Source organism: Sabethes cyaneus, chromosome 2 (assembly GCF_943734655.1).
Source record: "Sabethes cyaneus chromosome 2, idSabCyanKW18_F2, whole genome shotgun sequence".
Taxonomy (NCBI): domain Eukaryota; kingdom Metazoa; phylum Arthropoda; class Insecta; order Diptera; family Culicidae; genus Sabethes; species Sabethes cyaneus.
This window is the reverse complement of record NC_071354.1, coordinates 212139174-212159198: the sequence shown is the minus strand read 5'-3', so window position 1 is coordinate 212159198 and position 20025 is coordinate 212139174. Positions and strand designations below refer to the sequence as shown.

General features: G+C 41.2%; 1 protein-coding gene across 1 annotated transcript; it reads left to right on the top strand.

Annotated features, from left to right (window-relative positions):
• Positions 1–18351: 18351 nt before the first annotated feature.
• Positions 18352–19233, top strand: LOC128736613 (uncharacterized). Its single transcript, XM_053831102.1, has one exon. The coding sequence runs from the start codon at positions 18352–18354 to the stop codon at positions 19231–19233; it is 882 nt and encodes a 293-aa protein (XP_053687077.1).
• Positions 19234–20025: the final 792 nt, after the last annotated feature.

Below are 20025 nucleotides of genomic sequence, written 5' to 3'. Positions count from 1 at the left end.
GTTCCATTTATATTCGGATTTCGGAGCATCTGACTTTCCCTTTATCAAATGTGTTGACCGGTCTAAAGACCAAGTCATTTCATCGTAAGGGGAAATGTTCTGTCAAGGTCGCCATTTGGGAGAAGCCTATTTTACAGCCACACAGAATCGCACAAGCTAATCAACTGCAGACAAGTGATTGTGATCAACGATCAGATCGTTGAACGCAGTCGGAATCTAGACGATACCGATGATTGCCAATACGATGATCTACCGAAGGGTATTCAACCCCAATAGCTTTGTGCAGCCGCTCGCTGCCTGCTTTTAGAAGTTCAACCGGGATACCGTTCTCAGTAGCCTTACAGTTTTTCAACTCACTGATTAGTTAAGAAAAAGTCATTGTGAATTTGAGGAAAAGGACTTACGTCCTCTTTATTCACTACCGAGTTACAAACTGATTTTGCTTAATTCTAGCACTATTTATTACTTAGCCGTGTTCCTCGTGCTTCCGTTTTTTGAACGACGGGTTCTTTTTTCTGCTGCTCTAATCTCTTTATACATCTCCAGTTCTGCTGATGTGTAGGCGCAGTGATTATGCGACACTTGGCTTGGTTCTTCTCATCTTCTCTCTGGTGTACGGCATCAAACCCGCTGTTACCAGATCCTTGTGTTCAACCTATGATAGTCATATACGATATGAGTCATTAATGATTAGCATGCGAGAATAGGAAAGAAATGACTTAAAATTTTTTCGAATAATAATCTGCAATGAAAAAAACACTTCGGCTCAATTTAATTTAATAAAACACATTCGCCACTTGAAAAGAGACCGAAGAAGAAAAAAAGGACATTCACCACAGTTAAATACGAATCCAAACGGGAACAGCACAGTACGGCTGTGGCCTCAACAAAGCGGCTGATGTTAATGCTTGATAGCCTATCTCAGTCTGCCATTAAACAGATAAGGAAATCGATTTTTGTGCTCCATAAACATAATTGCCATGTGACGAGGGCGCTTTATCCTGAAACGTGTCCTTTGGGTGGACGGCCAATTTTCAAAAGTGATTAAAAACTGCACACTGTGCTTCTGATGATTTTTCCTAATAGTTTTGTTTAATTTTTGACACTACTAATTTACAATTCGACGAAGAAATGCTGACCAACGACCAAAGCTGCCTCCTAAGGCTGATCGATTTAAACAACTTCCTTTCAAAGGATGCAAGTCAGAGCCCGCAGGGGTTGAAGGATCCAATATCATCACGTTATGAATTTCTTACGTCAATCGACCTCGCCGGCTGGAAGAAAGGTGCAGTGGGTGGCAGCGGGCGGCTATCACCGCAGTCAGTGGCTGGACTGTGCCATCAGCTTCATCAGAGAGCAATCGACTTTCAGTTATCTTTTCGCCAACTTTTATGACTGAGAACATTTTAATTAAAGTCCTACTTACGCTGGGTGATCTCCTCCGGACGTCTGAGCTGATGAACGATGTCATTCTACTACGAACTGGTTAAAGGAAACGGAACTAACCCCTGCCCGTCTCGAGAAACTAGGACCACCAGCAAAGCGGTCGATGATGGCGCAAAATGCAGTCTTTCTCGATTACTCATCATCGTCGTGTGCTCCTTCTTAGTTATCATTTGCCGGGTGTCTAGCGGGAACTGCATTTTGATGAGGATTCTCAGCTGCACGCTCGTTATCAGCGCCCTGCTCTTGTTTGACGCTTTCCTGGCCAGCCAGCGGATAAAGGACCTCCTTCACTGCTAAGCCAACGGAACGGGTACATCGTTTCCTGACCTGTGTCTTCCAGTCAGTCTCTGGGATGAAAAAGATGATACATTCCATCCATTCTTTTCTCCGCGAAAGTGCTTTCGAATGAACCTTCTTTCATTATTCATAATGGTTTGGCTTGGACCAGGGCACTCACTTCTGCTGATAGTTGTAAGAGCAGATTAAAGATTTTGATGAGAGCTGCTTAGAACGGTTTTTAAGGCGATGAAAATGCCAGAAGGTAATCATTATGTATTAGTTAGTCAAAAGGCTTGAATTCTGTGCACGTTACAGTGTGATGGAGATGAGCTCGGGTGGAAATCAAATTACACACCAATTCCGATTCCACGCGAACCGCCTAAAATGGTTGCAAGCAGCAGACCGTGCCGCAGCGAATAATTAATAGCCACGCAGAAATTTCCAAGACCTCCAGCAGCCTGCTGCTGAGCTAATCTAATTTCCATACCAAATTATGCCTGATATTTCCACAACACAAAGCACAAGCACAAGCCATCGGAAACCAGCCCACTTAGACGGCGTCGGATCTATTCATCTACGCCGCGCGACCGCTCCAATTAATTCTATTTTGACGCAGAAAAAATCAATTCGTCCTCATCTTGAGTAAAACAATATGAGTGAACTATTTCCTTTTAATTTAGCATTCTGTTGTGAATTTGGCCAATTCTAAGCATCATTTTGCTTCTTTATTGAATCAAGTTAATCAAACAGAAAAAATTGTAAAATGTAACAAAGATAATTTCGAATTTAATTCGACTATTAATTTTAATTACGTTCATTATAGCTAACCAACCGGGCGAGAGATAATCCGCGCGAAAGTTTTTGCCATGGCACGTTTCGGTGTCAAAATTTATAGCCCTTTCTCTGCGTTGTTGAAAAGAAAAGCTACGCTTTGGAAAAGTTATACCTAGCTAGCTATTTAGAGCATGAATTGCCAACAAAGCATTACAAGAAAATTTAATGTTAACAGAACACCGATTCTGCCCCGGTCGGCTGACCGTGAAGTGAAGATTGTTTAATTATCGATACAATCTATAATTAATATTCATAGGTACTTGCTATCGGAGACCACTTTAGGAGCGGGCTTTCCAATTGTCGCACTGCAAACAAAATTTCTAAATAAATGTAACTTAATATATTAATGGTGTGCTAAGCTTTTATAGCCTACGACTGACGAATTAGCTACAGTTTCGAACTACACTCGAAGGCAAATTGAGGTTATTCCCAATTCGGACCTCGAGTGAGAACTGAAAAGTAAAATTTACAATCGGTGGAACACACTAGCATGCCTTAACAGAAACAAAAGGGGGGGCACCCGACCTTTCAGAAAAATGTTGTCGCCTAGCAAATCGAGTAATTATAAGATGGCGAATCTACTATTACTAATTAGAAAAATCAGAGGGGTTGTGCACAAGACACGGCCGCATAGGTGATGTTGGACTACGTAAGTCTCTTTGTAGCGATAGTAGGATGTATCCATGTATGTAATAATACGATTTTTCATGTATACAAGCTACATACGTAACGTTTATCAAAGTAGTAACATTGTATAGGTTCAATCCTCAACCGATTTTGGAGATATATCCATGAATTGATTGAATCTATTTTATTAAAAGGAAACCAAGTCAGTAACTAAACCAAACAGTAAATAAATTTTTATGATCTGTTTCTATAGCGCGAGTTTTCAAAAAGTTGAAAATTTTGCGCAACTTTCCTGCGGCTTACAAAAGAACACTGATAATAAAGCACTTACAACCTGCAGACGTTTTGGAGGTCGCCCGAGACCAGAAAACTTATTTCCGTCATTTGTTGGTCGTCCGCAATGGCGAAAAATTCAACGTTTCCCTCGTTGGCTGTGTTATTATGGTATTAACTGGTCAAGAAAATATAATAAACTCTTCAATCGTTGTGTGGCCCTTAAAAGGACCGATTGTTTGATTATCATAACTCCAGCTTGCAATAAACTTGCACTAACGCGCTTAACGTAATACTCTGTTCGGTAAATTGGAGTACCGAAAACCGCTAACCAGGCACGGCTTGTTGCAACGGACCAGCCGGAAAGCCTCAGCAGTTATGCGATGAGTCACGATGAAATACCACTCCAAGTGGCCAGCTGCAAGTGACGTGGGATGATTCTGGTCGTTTTGTTGTCGCGAGCAGCATATTTCCTGCCAATTCCAGAACTTCAGCAGCCAGATATTCCATCACGCAGCGAAACGAGTGCTCCAGCTCCAACACACGCTCAGAATACTTTCCTTTCCTCAGCAGCCGATGAATACGACCGACCGGGAACTGTAGACGTGCACGACTGCGTCACCGCTCGTATTGCCGTTGGTGGTACATCTCAATAAGGAATTTTCAAGCCAATTAGCAATCAACGAGAAAGGGTAGGATTCCATTTAATTCTCTTGTAACTTTGTTATAGTAGAATTAAATGACACTTTCCATCAACTTTCTTGGTGATTCCTGAATTGTACCAAGACTTGTTCGATAATAATTGGAAATTATTCCAACCAATCACAAAGCGACAATTTCTAGTACGACCGAGTTAGAGTTATTTTCAATTTTTCAATGACGCGCATTGAAAATCAATAGTTTTCTATATTTTCAATATTTTTCAAATCGATTTTCCGATAAATTGGTTAAATATCTTGAAATCTATTGAAAATTTACTGAATTATAAGCCGAAGCGTGAAAACGCGTTTCTACTTTGATGACGTCATTCCCAATAACCAATCACGAAGTGAGAATTCTGGTAAAACATAGGTTCATTATTTCCAATTTTCCTATAGTTCAACATCAAGAATCCATACTTTTATTCATTTGAGCCAATTCTTAGAAGATTTTCCAATCGATTGGTGTAAGAATATTGAAAATCGATCCGGAAACCACTAAGCTAGCAGCGTTCAAAACCTGACCACTTTTCGAGAAAGATTTTTTGGAATAGTAATTACCCTATACCAGCTACCTTCCTGAAATACGTAGTACTACGTCAAAATTCCGGCCAATTAGGTTATAAACTCCGCAGTTTCGAATGCAATTGGAATTACAATCAAAATTGAGATTACAGAAGAAATTAGATTTGAACTGGATTAGAAATTATGGAAATTAGGCTTGGAATTGCACTCGAAAACGAACTTGACATAAGGTAACAAATTATTTTAAATTATTTTAAATTAGTCTCTTAATTTCAAATTGAAAATTGAATTGGAAATATGAATTAAAATTGTACTTAATATTGGACTTAAATTTGGAGTAATTTGGACTGGAAGTTCCACTTGGAATTTTGAAATTTTACTTCAAAACTTTAATTAAATTGAACTTGGAATTGGACTTGAAATTGAAATTGACTTAGATTTGAAATTCAAGTTGAAATTTTACATTCAATTATATTTGAAATTATGCTCGACATTGAACTAAATATTATAATTAAATTGGACATAAATTGGACTTGAACTAAACTTGAGATTAGACTTCGAATTGCATTTAAAATAAAATCTAAAATTCAAATTCAAATAGAAATAGAAATCCGACTTGAAATCAGGGTTTAAATTTGACTTAAAACTGGAATTAAATTATACTTCAATTTGGACATGGACAGGAAATTATACTTCAAATTAGGATTTGCAATATTTAGTCGTACTCTCCCACACGTTCCATCTCTTTTCTGCTCCTTTTTTCACTTTCCCAGTCTCGTTTATCAACTTTCTGATTCGTTTTTCTTCTTCTTTGAAGCGTTTTCTTGGTTTCTGCTTTCCCTTTTCTACTTCTCCCTTCTGTTTTTTTAGTTCCGTTCCTTTTTCTGTCCGGTGTTTTCTATTTCATTGTTTCGTTTTTCTTCGCTTCTTATCCCCTTTTTTTATTGTTATTTCTGTTTTTTCTCTTCTTTTTCCTCTTTACTTCGTTACTTTTTGGTAATTTTCTTTTCCGTTTTCCACTTTTGCTCTTCTTTTTTCCTTTTTATGTTTCCAGCTTTCGTCTTTAGCCGTTTTTCGTATTTTTTCTGTTTTTCTTTACTAGTTTTCCTGCACACTTTTCTCATCCCTTTCCCATTTCTCATTCCTCTCTTTTGCCCGATTTCCTCCTTTCCTCGGTTTCGGTTTTCTTTTTTCTCTCCCGCTAATCTTCTTTTCTCTATTATTTTATTTTAATTTTATTTTCTGTTTCGTTTTCCCTTTCTTGGCTCGTTTTTCCACCTTCTCTGTCCCATTTTTTTCGTTTTCTATCCCATCCTCCCTATAAACAATTATGCCCTGCTTTCCATTCTTTGTTGTTACGTTATGTTTTTCTAGTTTTTCTAGTAGTCATTTTTGTTCTCTCCATTTCGTTTTTCAACATTCTATCCCGTTTTGTTTCTGTTTTTTTACAGGTTCAATCTGGTTTTGGCTCCCCTTTTGCTCTACGATTTTCCTTTTTTAATGTCCCGGTTTTCCTTATTCTCTTCAAATTTACCTTTTTCTTTAGTCATTTTCACCTGTTTTTCTTCTTTGACTGTACCATCCTATTTGCGTTTGCCCTATTATTTTCTCTATTCTATCCTATTTGACCTCTTTAACCCGTTTTCCTTATTTCTTCTATTGATTTTTTTCTCTCTTGTTATTTTTTTCCTATTGGTTCCTATTCTTGTTTTCGATTCCACTTTCCCTGTTTTTCTTTCCCGTTTTCCAGTTTTCTCTGACGTTTTTTCTTTTACTGCTTCGTCTTTCTTCTATTTTTCTTTCCCGTTTTCCAATTTTCTCTGTCGTTTTTTCTTTTACTGCTTCGTCTTTCTTCTATTCGCTCTCTCTTTTTATCGCCCTCGTCTACTCTCTAGTTTTTTGTTTTGCCCGCTATTACGCGTTCCCATTTTTTCGTTTTTCAACCTTGTCTGTTTCTCTCATTATGTTCTGTTTCTCCTCGTTCGTCACGTTCTGTTTTGCATTTTATCCCGTTTTTTCCATTTTTTCTGTTCTCGTTTCTCATTCCTTCCCTCGTATTTTCTCCTTTACTATCGTGTCTTCGCTTGATTTTACCCATTCTTTCCCGCTTTCTGTCTTCTCTCTTCTTCTTTCCTTTTTTCGTTTCCAGTTTTCGTGTTTTTCTAACTCGTGACGTAAATAGAGAAAAAGTTGAATGGAACTGAACCAAAACTGGACAAAAAAAAGGAATGAAAACGTGGATGAAGGATGGACGGAATTACGGAAGGAATGAAAACGTGGATGGAGGAAACGTGAACGAAAGAAAAAAAGGAAAACAAACGGCACAACAAGAGTGACATAAGAAGAGAAAAAATAAATAAAAAAGAAATAAAACAATAAAAAACGAAAGGAAAAAGGAAAAAAGAAAAAGAAAAAGAAAAAGAAAAACGCTACGAAAAACGAAAACGCAAAGTTATGGACAAAGAAAAGAAGTGCAAATGAAAGGGAAAATAGAAAAACCGATAGAGGAAACGAGAAAAACAGCAAAAAAATGCCAAACGGATAAATGGAAAGAGATGGAACAAAATGGGAATGTGAAATAGGAATGGTATAGGAAACAAAAAAAAAAAGAAAAATTGAAAAACGGACCAAAGAAAAAGGTAAATTTGGAAAGAATAAGATACTTTTTGAAACGATGATTCTACAATTGATGAAGGGACGGTAAGGGAAAGTAATGAAGAAGGATTTTTTGGGAATGGAGGGGAAAGAGTGGAAATGAAGGGGGGAGAGGGGTAATAGGTAGCTACGCTTAACAAGTTGTCGTTGTGACTTCTATCTTTTGTCCAATGCTGGAAGGTGCATGGGTCGAACCAAGCTGTAATCAGAGATTATAACCGGATTTGAACCCACAACACCTGTCAGGGCGTGTGGCTCGCTGGAACCCGTGTACCTTTGAACCATAGTGTACCTTTCAAAGTTTTTGAGTTTTTGTCACCCCCCCCCCCTGGAAATTTGTTTGAAAAATCAAGGGGGAAAAAATAAGTTGTAGGATGAATGAATGTACGAGTTGCGTTAACGCTTCTAGCACGAAATAGAAATGGAAGTTCAAACAGTGGAATTTCCGAAACTCGGACAAAAAAATTTTCTTTCGTTTTTGTCTTTTTGTTCGTAGATTTTTGCATGAAAAATAACAACGTATTTATTAAAAGCAAGAATAGATTTGGTTTTCACGTTTAAACTTTAAGTAAAAATGCCTAAAATCCATTTTTTTTTTGCTCGATTAAAAAATTCTCTTTGGTTTTTTGAACCACCTCCCCCCGCCCTTCAGTGGCGCAATACCGGAGCGACAAAAATATTTGTAATTGCCTTACTATGGAAGAAAAACGGCTTAAAATGAAAAACAGCTCGTAACAACAAAGAAGAAAAAGCTCAACTCAATAAGAGGAAGAATGGAAAAGAGGAAAAACGGGACTGAAAAGAGAAAAACAACACGAAAATCAGGACTGTATCAGAACTACCAAAATCGCGACAAGAAAAGAAAGGAGCGAGGAACAGCAGGGAGGAAAACAAACGAGAGCGAAAAAGAGGAAAAACCGAGAGAAGAGACAAATAGAGGGAAGACGGGACAGAAAAATAAAAAAAACGTAACAAAAGTGGTTTTAAAACGGAACAAGGAACGGAAAATGAAATGGCAAACAAGATATACAAAAAGGAAAGAGTAGAATAGCGAGAAACAAAAAAGAAAACCGATAGCGGGAACGAAGAAACCGGAAGAGAGAAATTAAACAGTATATGAAACGAGAAAGAGAGGACAAAGTGGGAATGGGATAGAAAAATGGTACAGAAAAAGTAGAAAAGACAAATAAAAAATACGAACTAAAGAAAAGGTTGGAGAGTTGGAGAGAAAATGACGAAAAGCGGGAGATAAAAAAGGAAAACCGGAAAAAATTCTATGTGACAGAACATAAATTTCTACTTTGTTTCCACCACCACTTAACTTAAAATTGGACTTAAAATTTAAAATGCATATAAATTGGTATTAAATTGAATTTGAAACTGGATTTGAAGTCAAGTTTCAAGGTGAACCTGAAATTGGACCTAAAATCAAAGTTGAAATTAAACTTGGCATTGGACATGAAATTAGATTTGAAATTATACAGTATGAATTTAAATTCGACTTTAAATCAAACTTGGTTCAAAATGCACTTGAAAATGCATTTGGAATTGCACTTAAAATTGACCAAAACTCGTGATTTTAGTAATGACCTTGAAATGCGGTCAGGCATATAGGATTAATATTTTTTGAAACGATGGTTCTACAATTGATGAAGAGGCGGTAAGGGCCTCTGTGGTTCATAGGTACACGGGTACCAGCGAGCCACATGCCCTGGCGGGTGTTGTGGGTTCGAATCCGGTTATAATGTCAGGTTATATTTACTATTTCTCAGGTTATAGCTTGATTTTTCCAGCATTGGACAAATGGTAGAAGTCACAACGACAACTTGTTAAGCGTAGCTACCTATAACACCCCCTCCCCCCTTTCCTTTCCACTCTTTCCCCTCCATTCCCAAAAAATCCTTCTTCATTACATTCCCTTACCGTCCCGTCATCAATTGTAGAACCATCGTTTAAAAAAATATTGAACTTAAAATTAAACTTAAAATTGAATTTGGAATTAGTGCTGAAATTCAGCATGAAATTAGATTTGAGTTTGGTTTTTAAATAAAGTGAGACACGAAACTAAACTTGAAATTTAATTTATAACTGGATTTGAAACTGGAACTATTTTTACGCAATCAATTTACTTGCCGCATAAATTGTGGCAGATTAAATTAAAAACTGCGGACTCTGGATTACAGAAATTATTTCGTTTTATATTAAAGTTTAACAGAAAAAGAAGTCTGTGCACGTCAGTGGGTGTACAAAGGATAACTTTGGATATATGAACATTGTCGTACGGTTGCTCGATAAATGGAAGCAAACATTGATCCAGGTACCATGTTTATTGGCTGAGTGGTCAAATGACGTCACTTGTTTGATGGCAGGCTGGCTGCCTGGTTTGTTATGCTTTTGGTTGTTCAATCAATAAAATTGTTTATTCAAAGTATTCAATGATGCAGAGATCAAACCCAATGACCTCAACTGCACCGTTTGTTTGCATTAGACAAATAAGAGCTCCATTAAACGAATTGCACTAAGGACTGCTTTAATGCACATTTAATTTTCCTGAACGTTGGGTGATGGATCATTAGGGCAGGTAATTGCATCCGTGTATCGAACGAAAATTTTAATTGGTGTTGAAAAAAATGTATACGCATTGTAATGATATAAATATTGATTGAACTCTCAAAAGAAACGAGAATCATAAAATCTTGTTGGCTATTACAAATGTTTTATACATGCAACAGATATCATCTGAATAAGTAATAACTTATTGCGTTCGCACATTACAAATTGTCAGCGTAGCTGAATTGAGGAGAGACTACTCGAACAATTTCCATTCATCACCCCATCACAAAAATAATGCCTTTTAATTTTCGCACCGCAACGAATGGCACCAATGATGCAATGGTGCAATGGTTGCAACGTGATTGAGAAACTGTTTCATCGACCGAACGTATGTACGTCGTTCAATGGTACCCGCGAACAAAGGTTTTCCGGTATGCCACGTACCCGCAACGCCATCATCACATCATCGGGATCCGCCAGCGCCCAGTTCTAGGAACCCCTGCAATTGGCAGCATTTCAAAACTGTGCGTTCCATTCGAATGAACTTTCCCTCCCTTTGGGCAATACGTTAGTATGCCACAGCCATCGCGGCCTTGTTCATTGCGGCTCCCACCGAAAAGTGGACTCACTCGTTGAGCCCTTCAACTACCGGAAGCACGGACACTTTGTACGCTCGTGAACGAATGATGAACAATATTGTTTTTTGCTAGATTCAACATAGAGAAACAAAAAAGCTCAAACAAGTTCCAGTAAATCCTTCATATATAGTTGCGATGCGAATGGAAGCAATCAATCAGCCATTGAAACTGGTAAAGTGCAGCTCAAAAAAATTAAAATCAAACCATCCTTTTACCCCCAGTAGTGAAATGCAACTCCGACAGGAGTAAGTCATTTAATTTCACCGCACCGCAGCTGCTGTGCGTCTTTGATTTGGCCGGTTGCTTCTTCGATGGGGCAAGTTTAATTACCAATTACCACCAGACCATCACCACCACCACCATCGGGCTCGTCTTGTTACAAAGGCGCAAGCAAAGTTACATTCCACCGGTTGGCAGCCCCCATGCTGATTGTATGTCAATTAGAGACGTGCCTGCGCTAGCTAGTACTACTAATCTAATGGTTAGCTGACTTTGATGGGTCGGATTAATGTTGCTTGCTACCATCTCCTCGCGAGCAGCTCAGCTTGCAGGATTGCAAAATAATCGAACGAGATGATTCTACGATTAAACCCTATTATGTACTAATTTTAACGGAAGATGTTTCGAATCTCTTAATTGCAACATTAGTGGCAAGCCAACACACATGATGGTTCGTATAGCAAAATATTGACAACTGTTTGGGTGGTGCTTCGTCAAGTTTATGTTATGAAATTTCAATTAATTAAAATAGCGTGTACTGCTATTCTGTATCTCAGAGTGAGGCGATTCAGTTTAATTTATCATCAACGAAATGAAAATCGCGTTTCAATGAAATTATTATATTATTATAATTTATATTTTTTAATACGTAACACATGGTTCAGTTTATCCAGATCAATCACTACTAAAATAGAACCAACAATAGGCCACTATAGGGTCGAACAAGACGCTATTGTGCAACACCTTGCACTTATTTATATGGAGCTCCTCTTCACCTAAGTGCTCCCCAGATTTTTCGTGGTTGAGTCGGTCAAACGCTTTTTCAAAGTGTGCATCAACAGAAGAGAGTCCTGCAATTTGCTACTCTGCTCCAATGTGACGCAAATTCAGCTAGCTGCCACCGGAGAATAGCATCTATCTTCTCCTGGATACGGTTAAGGATTACCTTAGAGATTACCTTAGGCGTAATACCAAGTAACGTGTTACCACGCCAAATAGTTACTTACTTAATTGGCCTACGACCAAATTACGACAAAGGCCTACGAAATACGACAAGGCCTGCGCAGTATAATTTCTCCATCTGTTTCGATCCATGGCAACTGGGCACCCAGTGCTCGCCAGATCTCGCTCCACCTGGTCTTGCCACCTCGCTCGCTGTGCCCCTCTTCGTCTTGTGCCTACCGGATTCGATGCGAAACCCATTTTTGCAGGAAACTTGTCCGGCATTCTAGCAACATGTCCTGCTCAACGTATCCGTCCAGTTTTAACCACTTTCTGAATACTTGGTTCGCCGTAGAGACGCGCGAGCTCGTGGTCCGTTCTTCGCCTCCATACACCGTTCTTATGCACTCCGCCAAAGATGGGCACCCGTCGCTCGAAAACTCCGAGTACTCGTAGGTCCTCTTCTAGCAGTGTCCACGTTTCGTGCCCGTAGAGGACAACTGGTCTAATTAGCGTTTTGTACAGTGTGCATTTTGTACGGAGGCTCAGATTGTTCGACCGCAATTGTTTGTGGAGTCCGTAGTAGGCCCGACTTCCGCTGATAATACGCCTTTTATTCTCACGGCTGGTATTGTTTTCCTCTGTTGCCGGTGAGCCAAGGTATACGAACTCGAACTCGAACTCATCCCCGTCGATTGCCACGGTACTGCCCAAGCGGGCCCTGTCACGCTCGGACCCACCCGCCAGCTTTACTTCGTCCAATCTCCTCTGCCTCGCGTTTTAGTCTAGTGTACTGATCTTCCAACGCCTCAAATGTTCTGCCGAAAGCATCCACGTCGTCAGCAAAGCAGATAAATTGACTGGATTTATTGAAAATCGTGCCCCGCATTTCGATCGCCGCTCGTCTCATCACATCTTCAAGCGCAATGTTGAATAGCAGGCAGGAAAGACCATCTCCTTGTCGAAGTCCCCTGCGAGATTCGAATGGGTCCGACAATCTACCCGAGATTCTCACACATCACTGGATCCCATCCATCGTAACCATGATAAGTCTAGTAAGCTTACCCGGAAAGCCGTTTTCGTCCAAAATTTTCCATGGCTCTTGTCGGTTTACGCTATCATATGCGGCTTTGAAATCGATAAACAGGTGGTGCGTGGGGACTCGCAATTCGCGGCACTTCTGGAGGATCTACCGCAGGGTGAAGATTTGGTCCGTTGTAGACCGACCCTCCATGAAGCCGGTCTGGTAACTTCCCACGAATCAATTAGCTATTGGCGATAGTCGATGGAAGATGACTTGGAAAAGCACTTTGTAGGCGGCATTCAGAATAGTGATCGCTCGGTAGTTCTCACAATCCAGCTTGCCGCCTTTCTTGTAGATAGGGCAGATAACCCCGTCTTTCCACTCCTCCGGTAGTCGTTCCGTATCCTAAATCTTGCCAATCAGTTGATGCAAACAGCCGACCAACTTTTCCGGGCCCATTTTAATAAGTTCCGCTCCAATGCCATCCTTTCCCGTTGCTTTGTTGTTCTTCAGCCGCTGGATGGCTTCTTTAACTTCCCTTATCGATGGGGGTGACACATCCTCGTTGCTTGCTACACCAATGTGGTCACTTCCTCCGCTATCATGGTCTTCCACCTGCACGCCACTCAGATGTTCATCTTAGTGCTTCCACCTTTCTATGACCGCACGGTCGTCAGTCAAGATATCTCTGCAGATCTCAACCAGCGGCACAAAGCCTTTGCGAGATTCGTTAAGTCTCTGATAGAACTTCCGTGTGTCGTGAAAGCGGTACAGCTGTTCGAGTTCTTCGCACTCCTTCTCCTGTTAGTGGCGCTTCTTCTCCTTGAAGAGTCGGGTTTGCGGTTTCCGCTTCTGTTTGTATCGCCCCACATTCTGACGGGTGGCTTTCGAGAAATAACGCGTAGTTTTCGTAGGTTTCGTAGCTCCAGAATGAGAACGGAGATCGTGCAGAGCTAGAGCAACTATTCCGAGCTAATGACACCTGCATGTTGTATGAAAGGTTCTTCAATTTCGTTAAGGATAGATACCCAAGCCGAGGAGAAAAAGTTTATCATAAGCGTGCACAAAGTGGTTGACAGGTGGAAACAGCTCTTCTATGAGGATTTTAGTTGCGGTTATACCTAACAGAAGAAGCCGGAACGGAAGCTAAGCTAGGAATGCTTACAAACGATAACAGCTTCCGAGCTCCCGAAAATGCTATGGAACGATTGGCAACCACATTTTATTGGTTAATTTTCAGAATTGGAGAGGAGGACAAACTACAAGAAAAGTGGATGGAAGGTGTGGTTTGTCCCATCTTTTAAAAGCGCGCTCGGCTCGTTGACTGTAATTATCACCGCATTACGGGTAAGGATCGCCGCCTACAGTTTGCTCAGCCAGATTTTCTTACGTCATCTGCCTCAGAAGGGGTTTATGGGGGCTTGTGGTACAACGGATAAAATTTTCACACTCCAACAAATCTTCCAGAAATGCTACGTGCATGTTTCGGGGGCACAGCTCTATGGCGAACCCAGTATCCAGAAGGTGGCTAAGGCTGGACGGATACGATGGGCAGGGCATGTTGCAAGAATGCAAGAATACCCTGCAAAGATGGTGTTCGCCTCAAATCCGGTAGGAACAAGACGACCAGGAGCGCAGCGAGCAAGATGGTTAGACCAGGTGGAGCGAAACCTGGCGGAGAGTACTCGGTTTCCGAGGAATTGGAGAGCGGTAGCCCTCAATCGAGTTACACGGAGAAACTTTGTTCAACGACAAGCCACCTAAGCCATGTTTCGGATGCACTCTAGAGTCCTCTCGAATCACGCAGAGGGTTGCGCCGAAAGGATGGACTGTCCTGATTGTTATTTAACAATGCTATTGAAGATGTACATCTCCCAGTTGGCTTCCAGGTACGGGACTGATCTAACAAGACAGTTGTCGTATGTTCGAATCTCGACTAGGAGAGGTTGTTACTTGTTAGAGTAAATAGGATCTTAGCATTAGCCCTGACCTGTACTCCTAACAGCTGGCGAAGCCTATTGAACCAAAACAGAAGGTCAAGTTTTGAAAACGGAATGTAGCACTTGGGTTTTGGTTTGCTATTGAAGGTGTGTAAAAAAGTCTGTGATCCAGCGAGTGGGAATCAAAACAAGCCGACCGATCTTCGGCAAAAGTAGCTAAACCCCAGCTTTCGCAGACGACCTGGACATCATTATGTAATTAATAATTATTGAGACGACGAAGATAATCTAGATGGATTGGGTTACATCAAAATCCAGATAAATGGTAGAAAGAGGCTCCGGAGAGATCAACGCAAACGACCATTGTTCGAAAAAACTGACAGCCCTGCATGAAGGCGAATATAACACGCATTCAGCGCATACAGTTTTACCCCTGGTAGTATTCTTTCATCTGTCAGCCCATGGACATGACTACTGAATTGCTTCCAATGTTTGTGTTTCTCAGTTTTCTACCACTCAAAACAATTTATTCATGAACTGCAGTGCTAAATGATTGCTCGACAAACCTGTCAATCAATTTTCTTGCTCTTGACTGATATTTTAGATCTCAAAGCTAAGTTTTCTTAGATTGCCTGCTTTTTAAAACCAACCAAAACCTGACTGAAAGAAGTTAATTAAAACTTCGGTGTAGAGATGGGCGAACGCTCACCAAGCTCGAACCAAGCAAACGAACCGTGAACCTTGAGCCGCTGATTTGAATCGGTTCGTAGAAGAATATGAATGGTTCAGAGCCGCTCACACGAATGTGCCGTTTTACCCACCACTACTTCGGAGCAATGTTTACGTTCATTGGAATTTCGTTTGCCATTGTCGGCAGGTCAAAATGAATGAATGACTAACATTTGCCTTAATTCACTATTGTCGAGAATGAATGAATGTAGAGACGAACATGAACGCATATGATTGCGCACAAATTGGTTTCAGGGTGGCAATGCTGAGTTTATTCGATCTGTGCTAGAAACACCAGAAACTACATTTCGATGTGAAGTTGAATGGTGAATAAGATGGGGCCAACGATAGAAATACGATAATATTTGAGGTCGGTAGACAAACTGTGGAAACCTCAACTTTGCACGTCGTCCAGGAAAGTGGAAAACGGTAAAGCCGCAAAGCTGCTGGAAAGAATGGAAACTATTGAAAATCGGGAGCGAACGTTATTGTGCAATCCATCACGTCTCAATCTCTTATCTAGCAGCGTCTATTCTTACTTCCACGAGATACCAGCTGGGGTACCAGGAACTGGTTGGAACCTGGCTCATACTAACTAAGCAAATAGATTCTATCGAACTTTGGATCCTCATTAGTTAGGAAAGGCTCCAAAAGGCCTCTGATACTACATGTTAGGGGCAGCTGAACATCGTTCTAGTAATATTTTTTTGAAACGGTGGTTCTACAATTGATGAAGGGACGGTAGGGGAAAGAAATGAAAATTTTTTGGTGAAGGAGGGGAAGAAGGGAAAGGAAGGGGGGGGTATTGGTAGCTATGCTTGACAAGTAGTCATTTTGACTCCTACCTTTTGTCCAATGCTGGAAGATGCATGAGTCGAACCAAGCTGTAATCTGAGATTATAACCGGATTCGAACCCACAACACCCGCCAGAGCATGTGGTTCGCTGGTACTTGTGCAAAAGGTAGGCATTGGACAAAAGGTAGGAGTCAAAATGACTACTTGTCAAGCATAGCTACCAATACCCCCCCCCCCCCCCCCTTCCTTTCCGTTCTTCCCCTTCTTCATCAAAACATTTTCATTTCTTTCCCCTACCGTCCCTTCATCAATTGTAGAACCACCGTTTCAAAAAAATATTAATATATATGTATGACCGCAATACAAGGTCAACACTAAAAACTTGAGATTATTCTATCGTTCTAGTGCCAGCGACCCGAAAACAAAAAAGTTGCAAAAACCATAAAAGAAATTACGGCTCGAAACAGTCGGCAAAGACTTAGAAAACCAAATAAGAAATACGTTCGAAGAACATGGAACTGTAAATCACTTTGCATGAACCAAGCTGAATGAAGACGACTTCCGTGTGCAATGCAAGTCACTGGAACCTTTACCTTCGGTCCAGCATCCTGTTTCATAGACTGAAACCGTTACAGGGAACCTTTGTTGGCAAATAACGACACAAAGTTTCATTACCTGCATCATATTCGACACATTATGGGAACTCAAACTGCAGACTTACCATCTACTCGTATACTTCAAGACGGCGTACGATTCTGTTAAGCGAAATACTTAGGCTGATACGTGCCACCATTGCACAGTGCTCCAGCAGCGAAAATTAAGTGGAAAATTTTTTGTGGTTCAAAATAGCTCCCCACAATGTTCAGCAAAGTTGTACAACTCTAAAAGACAATTAATGCGAAATCAACAGCTAAGTTCCAGTTTGGCTTGTAAACACATAACACATAATAACTTTTTATAAGAAAGAGATAGAAGGATAATTTCTTCGACAAAGTTGTAGCTAAAGATTATATGAGTAACTTTGCCAAAGACATAGAAGGCATATTTTTAGGCGTTTCTAACTTGCAGGGTGTTTTATAAAAAGACCTCTCAAAAATCACTTTTTCGCTGATTACTTCAAATGCAATGGTTTTATTGCATCATAATGTCTTACAAAGTTGGTTATTTTATCAAAAGACATATTTTTGTAGAACATTGTATGTTGCAAACTCATACGTATAACGAGTTCTAACGTTTTTCCTGTGTTTTTTAGTCTTTTTTGGAATAGAATATCTCAAAAAGGGGCAAACGAAAAAAATCAAACTTGGCCGTTTCTGAAAGCTTGGAGTTTTATCTCAAACATATGTGAAAATAAAAAACTGGTTTTTTCTCTAACTCGAGTAATTTCAGTTTAATTATTTCATGTTTGACCATTTTCTACTATGCAGTATTTTCCAATATCTTCTTGAAGACGATTAAAGTCAACATGTCAATAGTAAAAAAGAAATTTGTCGTACCATGACACAATTTCTTCTGATTGTCACGTAAAATAGTGTTCGAACTCCGGATAAATTAAGAGATCTAGTTTTTCGACCTTGTTCTAGTTTTCGAACCACTGCTGAAATATTCATCAAATAAGTTTTTATAACGGTAGTTTTTACAATTGTTTATTGTCAAAATATATGGACTTCGCCCGTCATCCAATCCATACATATAAATATAAATTATAATACCAAATACAAAATAATATAAAATGCAGTGTGCAGTGTGTACATGTAATTGATCTCTCAGAAATAGTCAGAAAGTTTTTTCTTAATAGTATCAGTCGACCCATTCGGTTCAGTGTATTGAACGTTGATAGCTGTGTTTTTACCACCCGCTAAGTTTTCGATATTATTTTACTTGTTTATCGTTTGTTTTATTGTTTTTTCTTTGTGAAGAGTGCTAACGAAGATTGCCTGTGGCGTTTTTCAATAGTTATTTTAATAATCGAACACAATCGAAGTGATTCTACGAGCTTTTAAGTGATCTTGTTCGACTGTTTTGTTTACATCTTGTACGAAGCCAGTGCCAGTGCTACACGGAAATAAATCTGCACGCTGCGTGTACCTGCTGTCAGAGTGATCCTAAGGGCATCCATATCGGCGGTCGCATACCGTACACTCTAACAAGAATCGATATTTTTCGAGTCAATATGACCAACTGTTCCGCTTGTGACCGCTGTGCTAAAACACTGAAAAAAGCAGATGATCATATTACATGTATGGGTTTTTGCGACCAAGCCTGCCATGTCCGGTGCGCTGGTTTCAACGGCCCATTCTCGAAGATTCTCCACGAAAACCCCAACCTATTCTGGATGTGTGACGAGTGCGTAAAACTAATGAAGTTTGCGCGCTTCAAAAGTGTGGTTTCGTCTCTCGGAAATGTCATCTCTACCGTCATCGAGGGGCAAATAAATGGAATCTCGGAACTCAAAGACGAAATTGTCAGGAATAACCATCAGGTTGCAAAACTTGCCGACAAGGTCAATGCTGCAACCCCGATGCGGATACCGGACCGCGATCGTCCTTCAAAACGCCGCCGAGGTGACTCGGTGACTCCGAATAAACCGGCCACCGGAACGAGGCCCGTCGAGAACCGTGACAAGCTTGTGGTCAGTTCCCCACCCAATTTATTCTGGGTGTACTTGTCGCGTTTCCACCCCACCGTGACCACTGACGTTGTCGAAGGACTAGTTCGGGATGGCCTACAGATTCGGGATGCCATTCGAGTTGTTCCCTTAGTAAAAAAGGGTACGGACCTCCAGTCGCTAAATTTCGTGTCCTTCAAGGTTGGCATTCCCTTGAAATACAAAGCTGCGGCCTTGACCCCCGACTGTTGGCCACAAGGAATCGCTTTTAGGGAATTCGACGACGCTCGCTCGAATTCAGCGGTATGGCTTCCCCCTATTCCCACCGCTCCGCCTGCAACTCCAGCCGTTAAACCACCCGGTAACTCTGCTGTCGACACCTTATCCGTGACTCCGATGGCGCTGGACTCTCCAGCCCCTTTAGAGCCGTCGACTTCAGACGCCTAGTTGCTGAAATTCAGGCGATACCGGAATGCATCGAGTACAGCATCATGGAAGCCCCCAACCCCCCCGCCGCAGTCGAGACATTCCCGCCAGCGTACATCAGTCGTTCCGGTCCTGTGTGCGGGTGCGGGAGCCAGGGCTTCCAGACACCCACCCTCGGCAAGTATATCACGCTGAACCGCTATTTCTCTGCTGATGCAGTTTACGTTTCCAGTTCTTCAACTACCGGCTTACCGATCCTCGAAGTTCAGCCAGCAGATTTCCGCCGGCTCGACGCTCCTGCCAGTTTCAGTCAACCAACTTACACCGGAACACCGGGATGCACTGTTGTTGGCACCATGGACGCCCCCGACCTCCCTGCCGCAGTCGAGTCATTCCAGCCAGCGACCAGCAGCCGTCCCGGTCCTGCGTGCGGGAGCAGCGGACGGGGCGTCCAAAACCCCCTGCCAGGCAAGTTCGTAATTATTGATTCCCGCCCCACTGGTGATCCGTACTCTGCTTCCAGTCCTTCGCTTCGCAACCAGGAACCGTACAACCGCACAGAACCCCAACATATTCACTGCTACTACCAAAATGTGGGTGGCATGAACACGAGTGCTGTTGACTATTTGCTCGCCTGCTCCGACAGTCCGTACGAGATAATCGTATTGACCGAAACCTGGCTCGACAATCGTACGTGCTCTCGGCAGATATTTGGGCCTAATTATGAGGTGTTCCGTTGCGACCGCAGCATACACAATAGTCGCAAAAGCACAGGAGGTGGCGTCTCGATAGCAGTCCATCACCAGTTCAAAG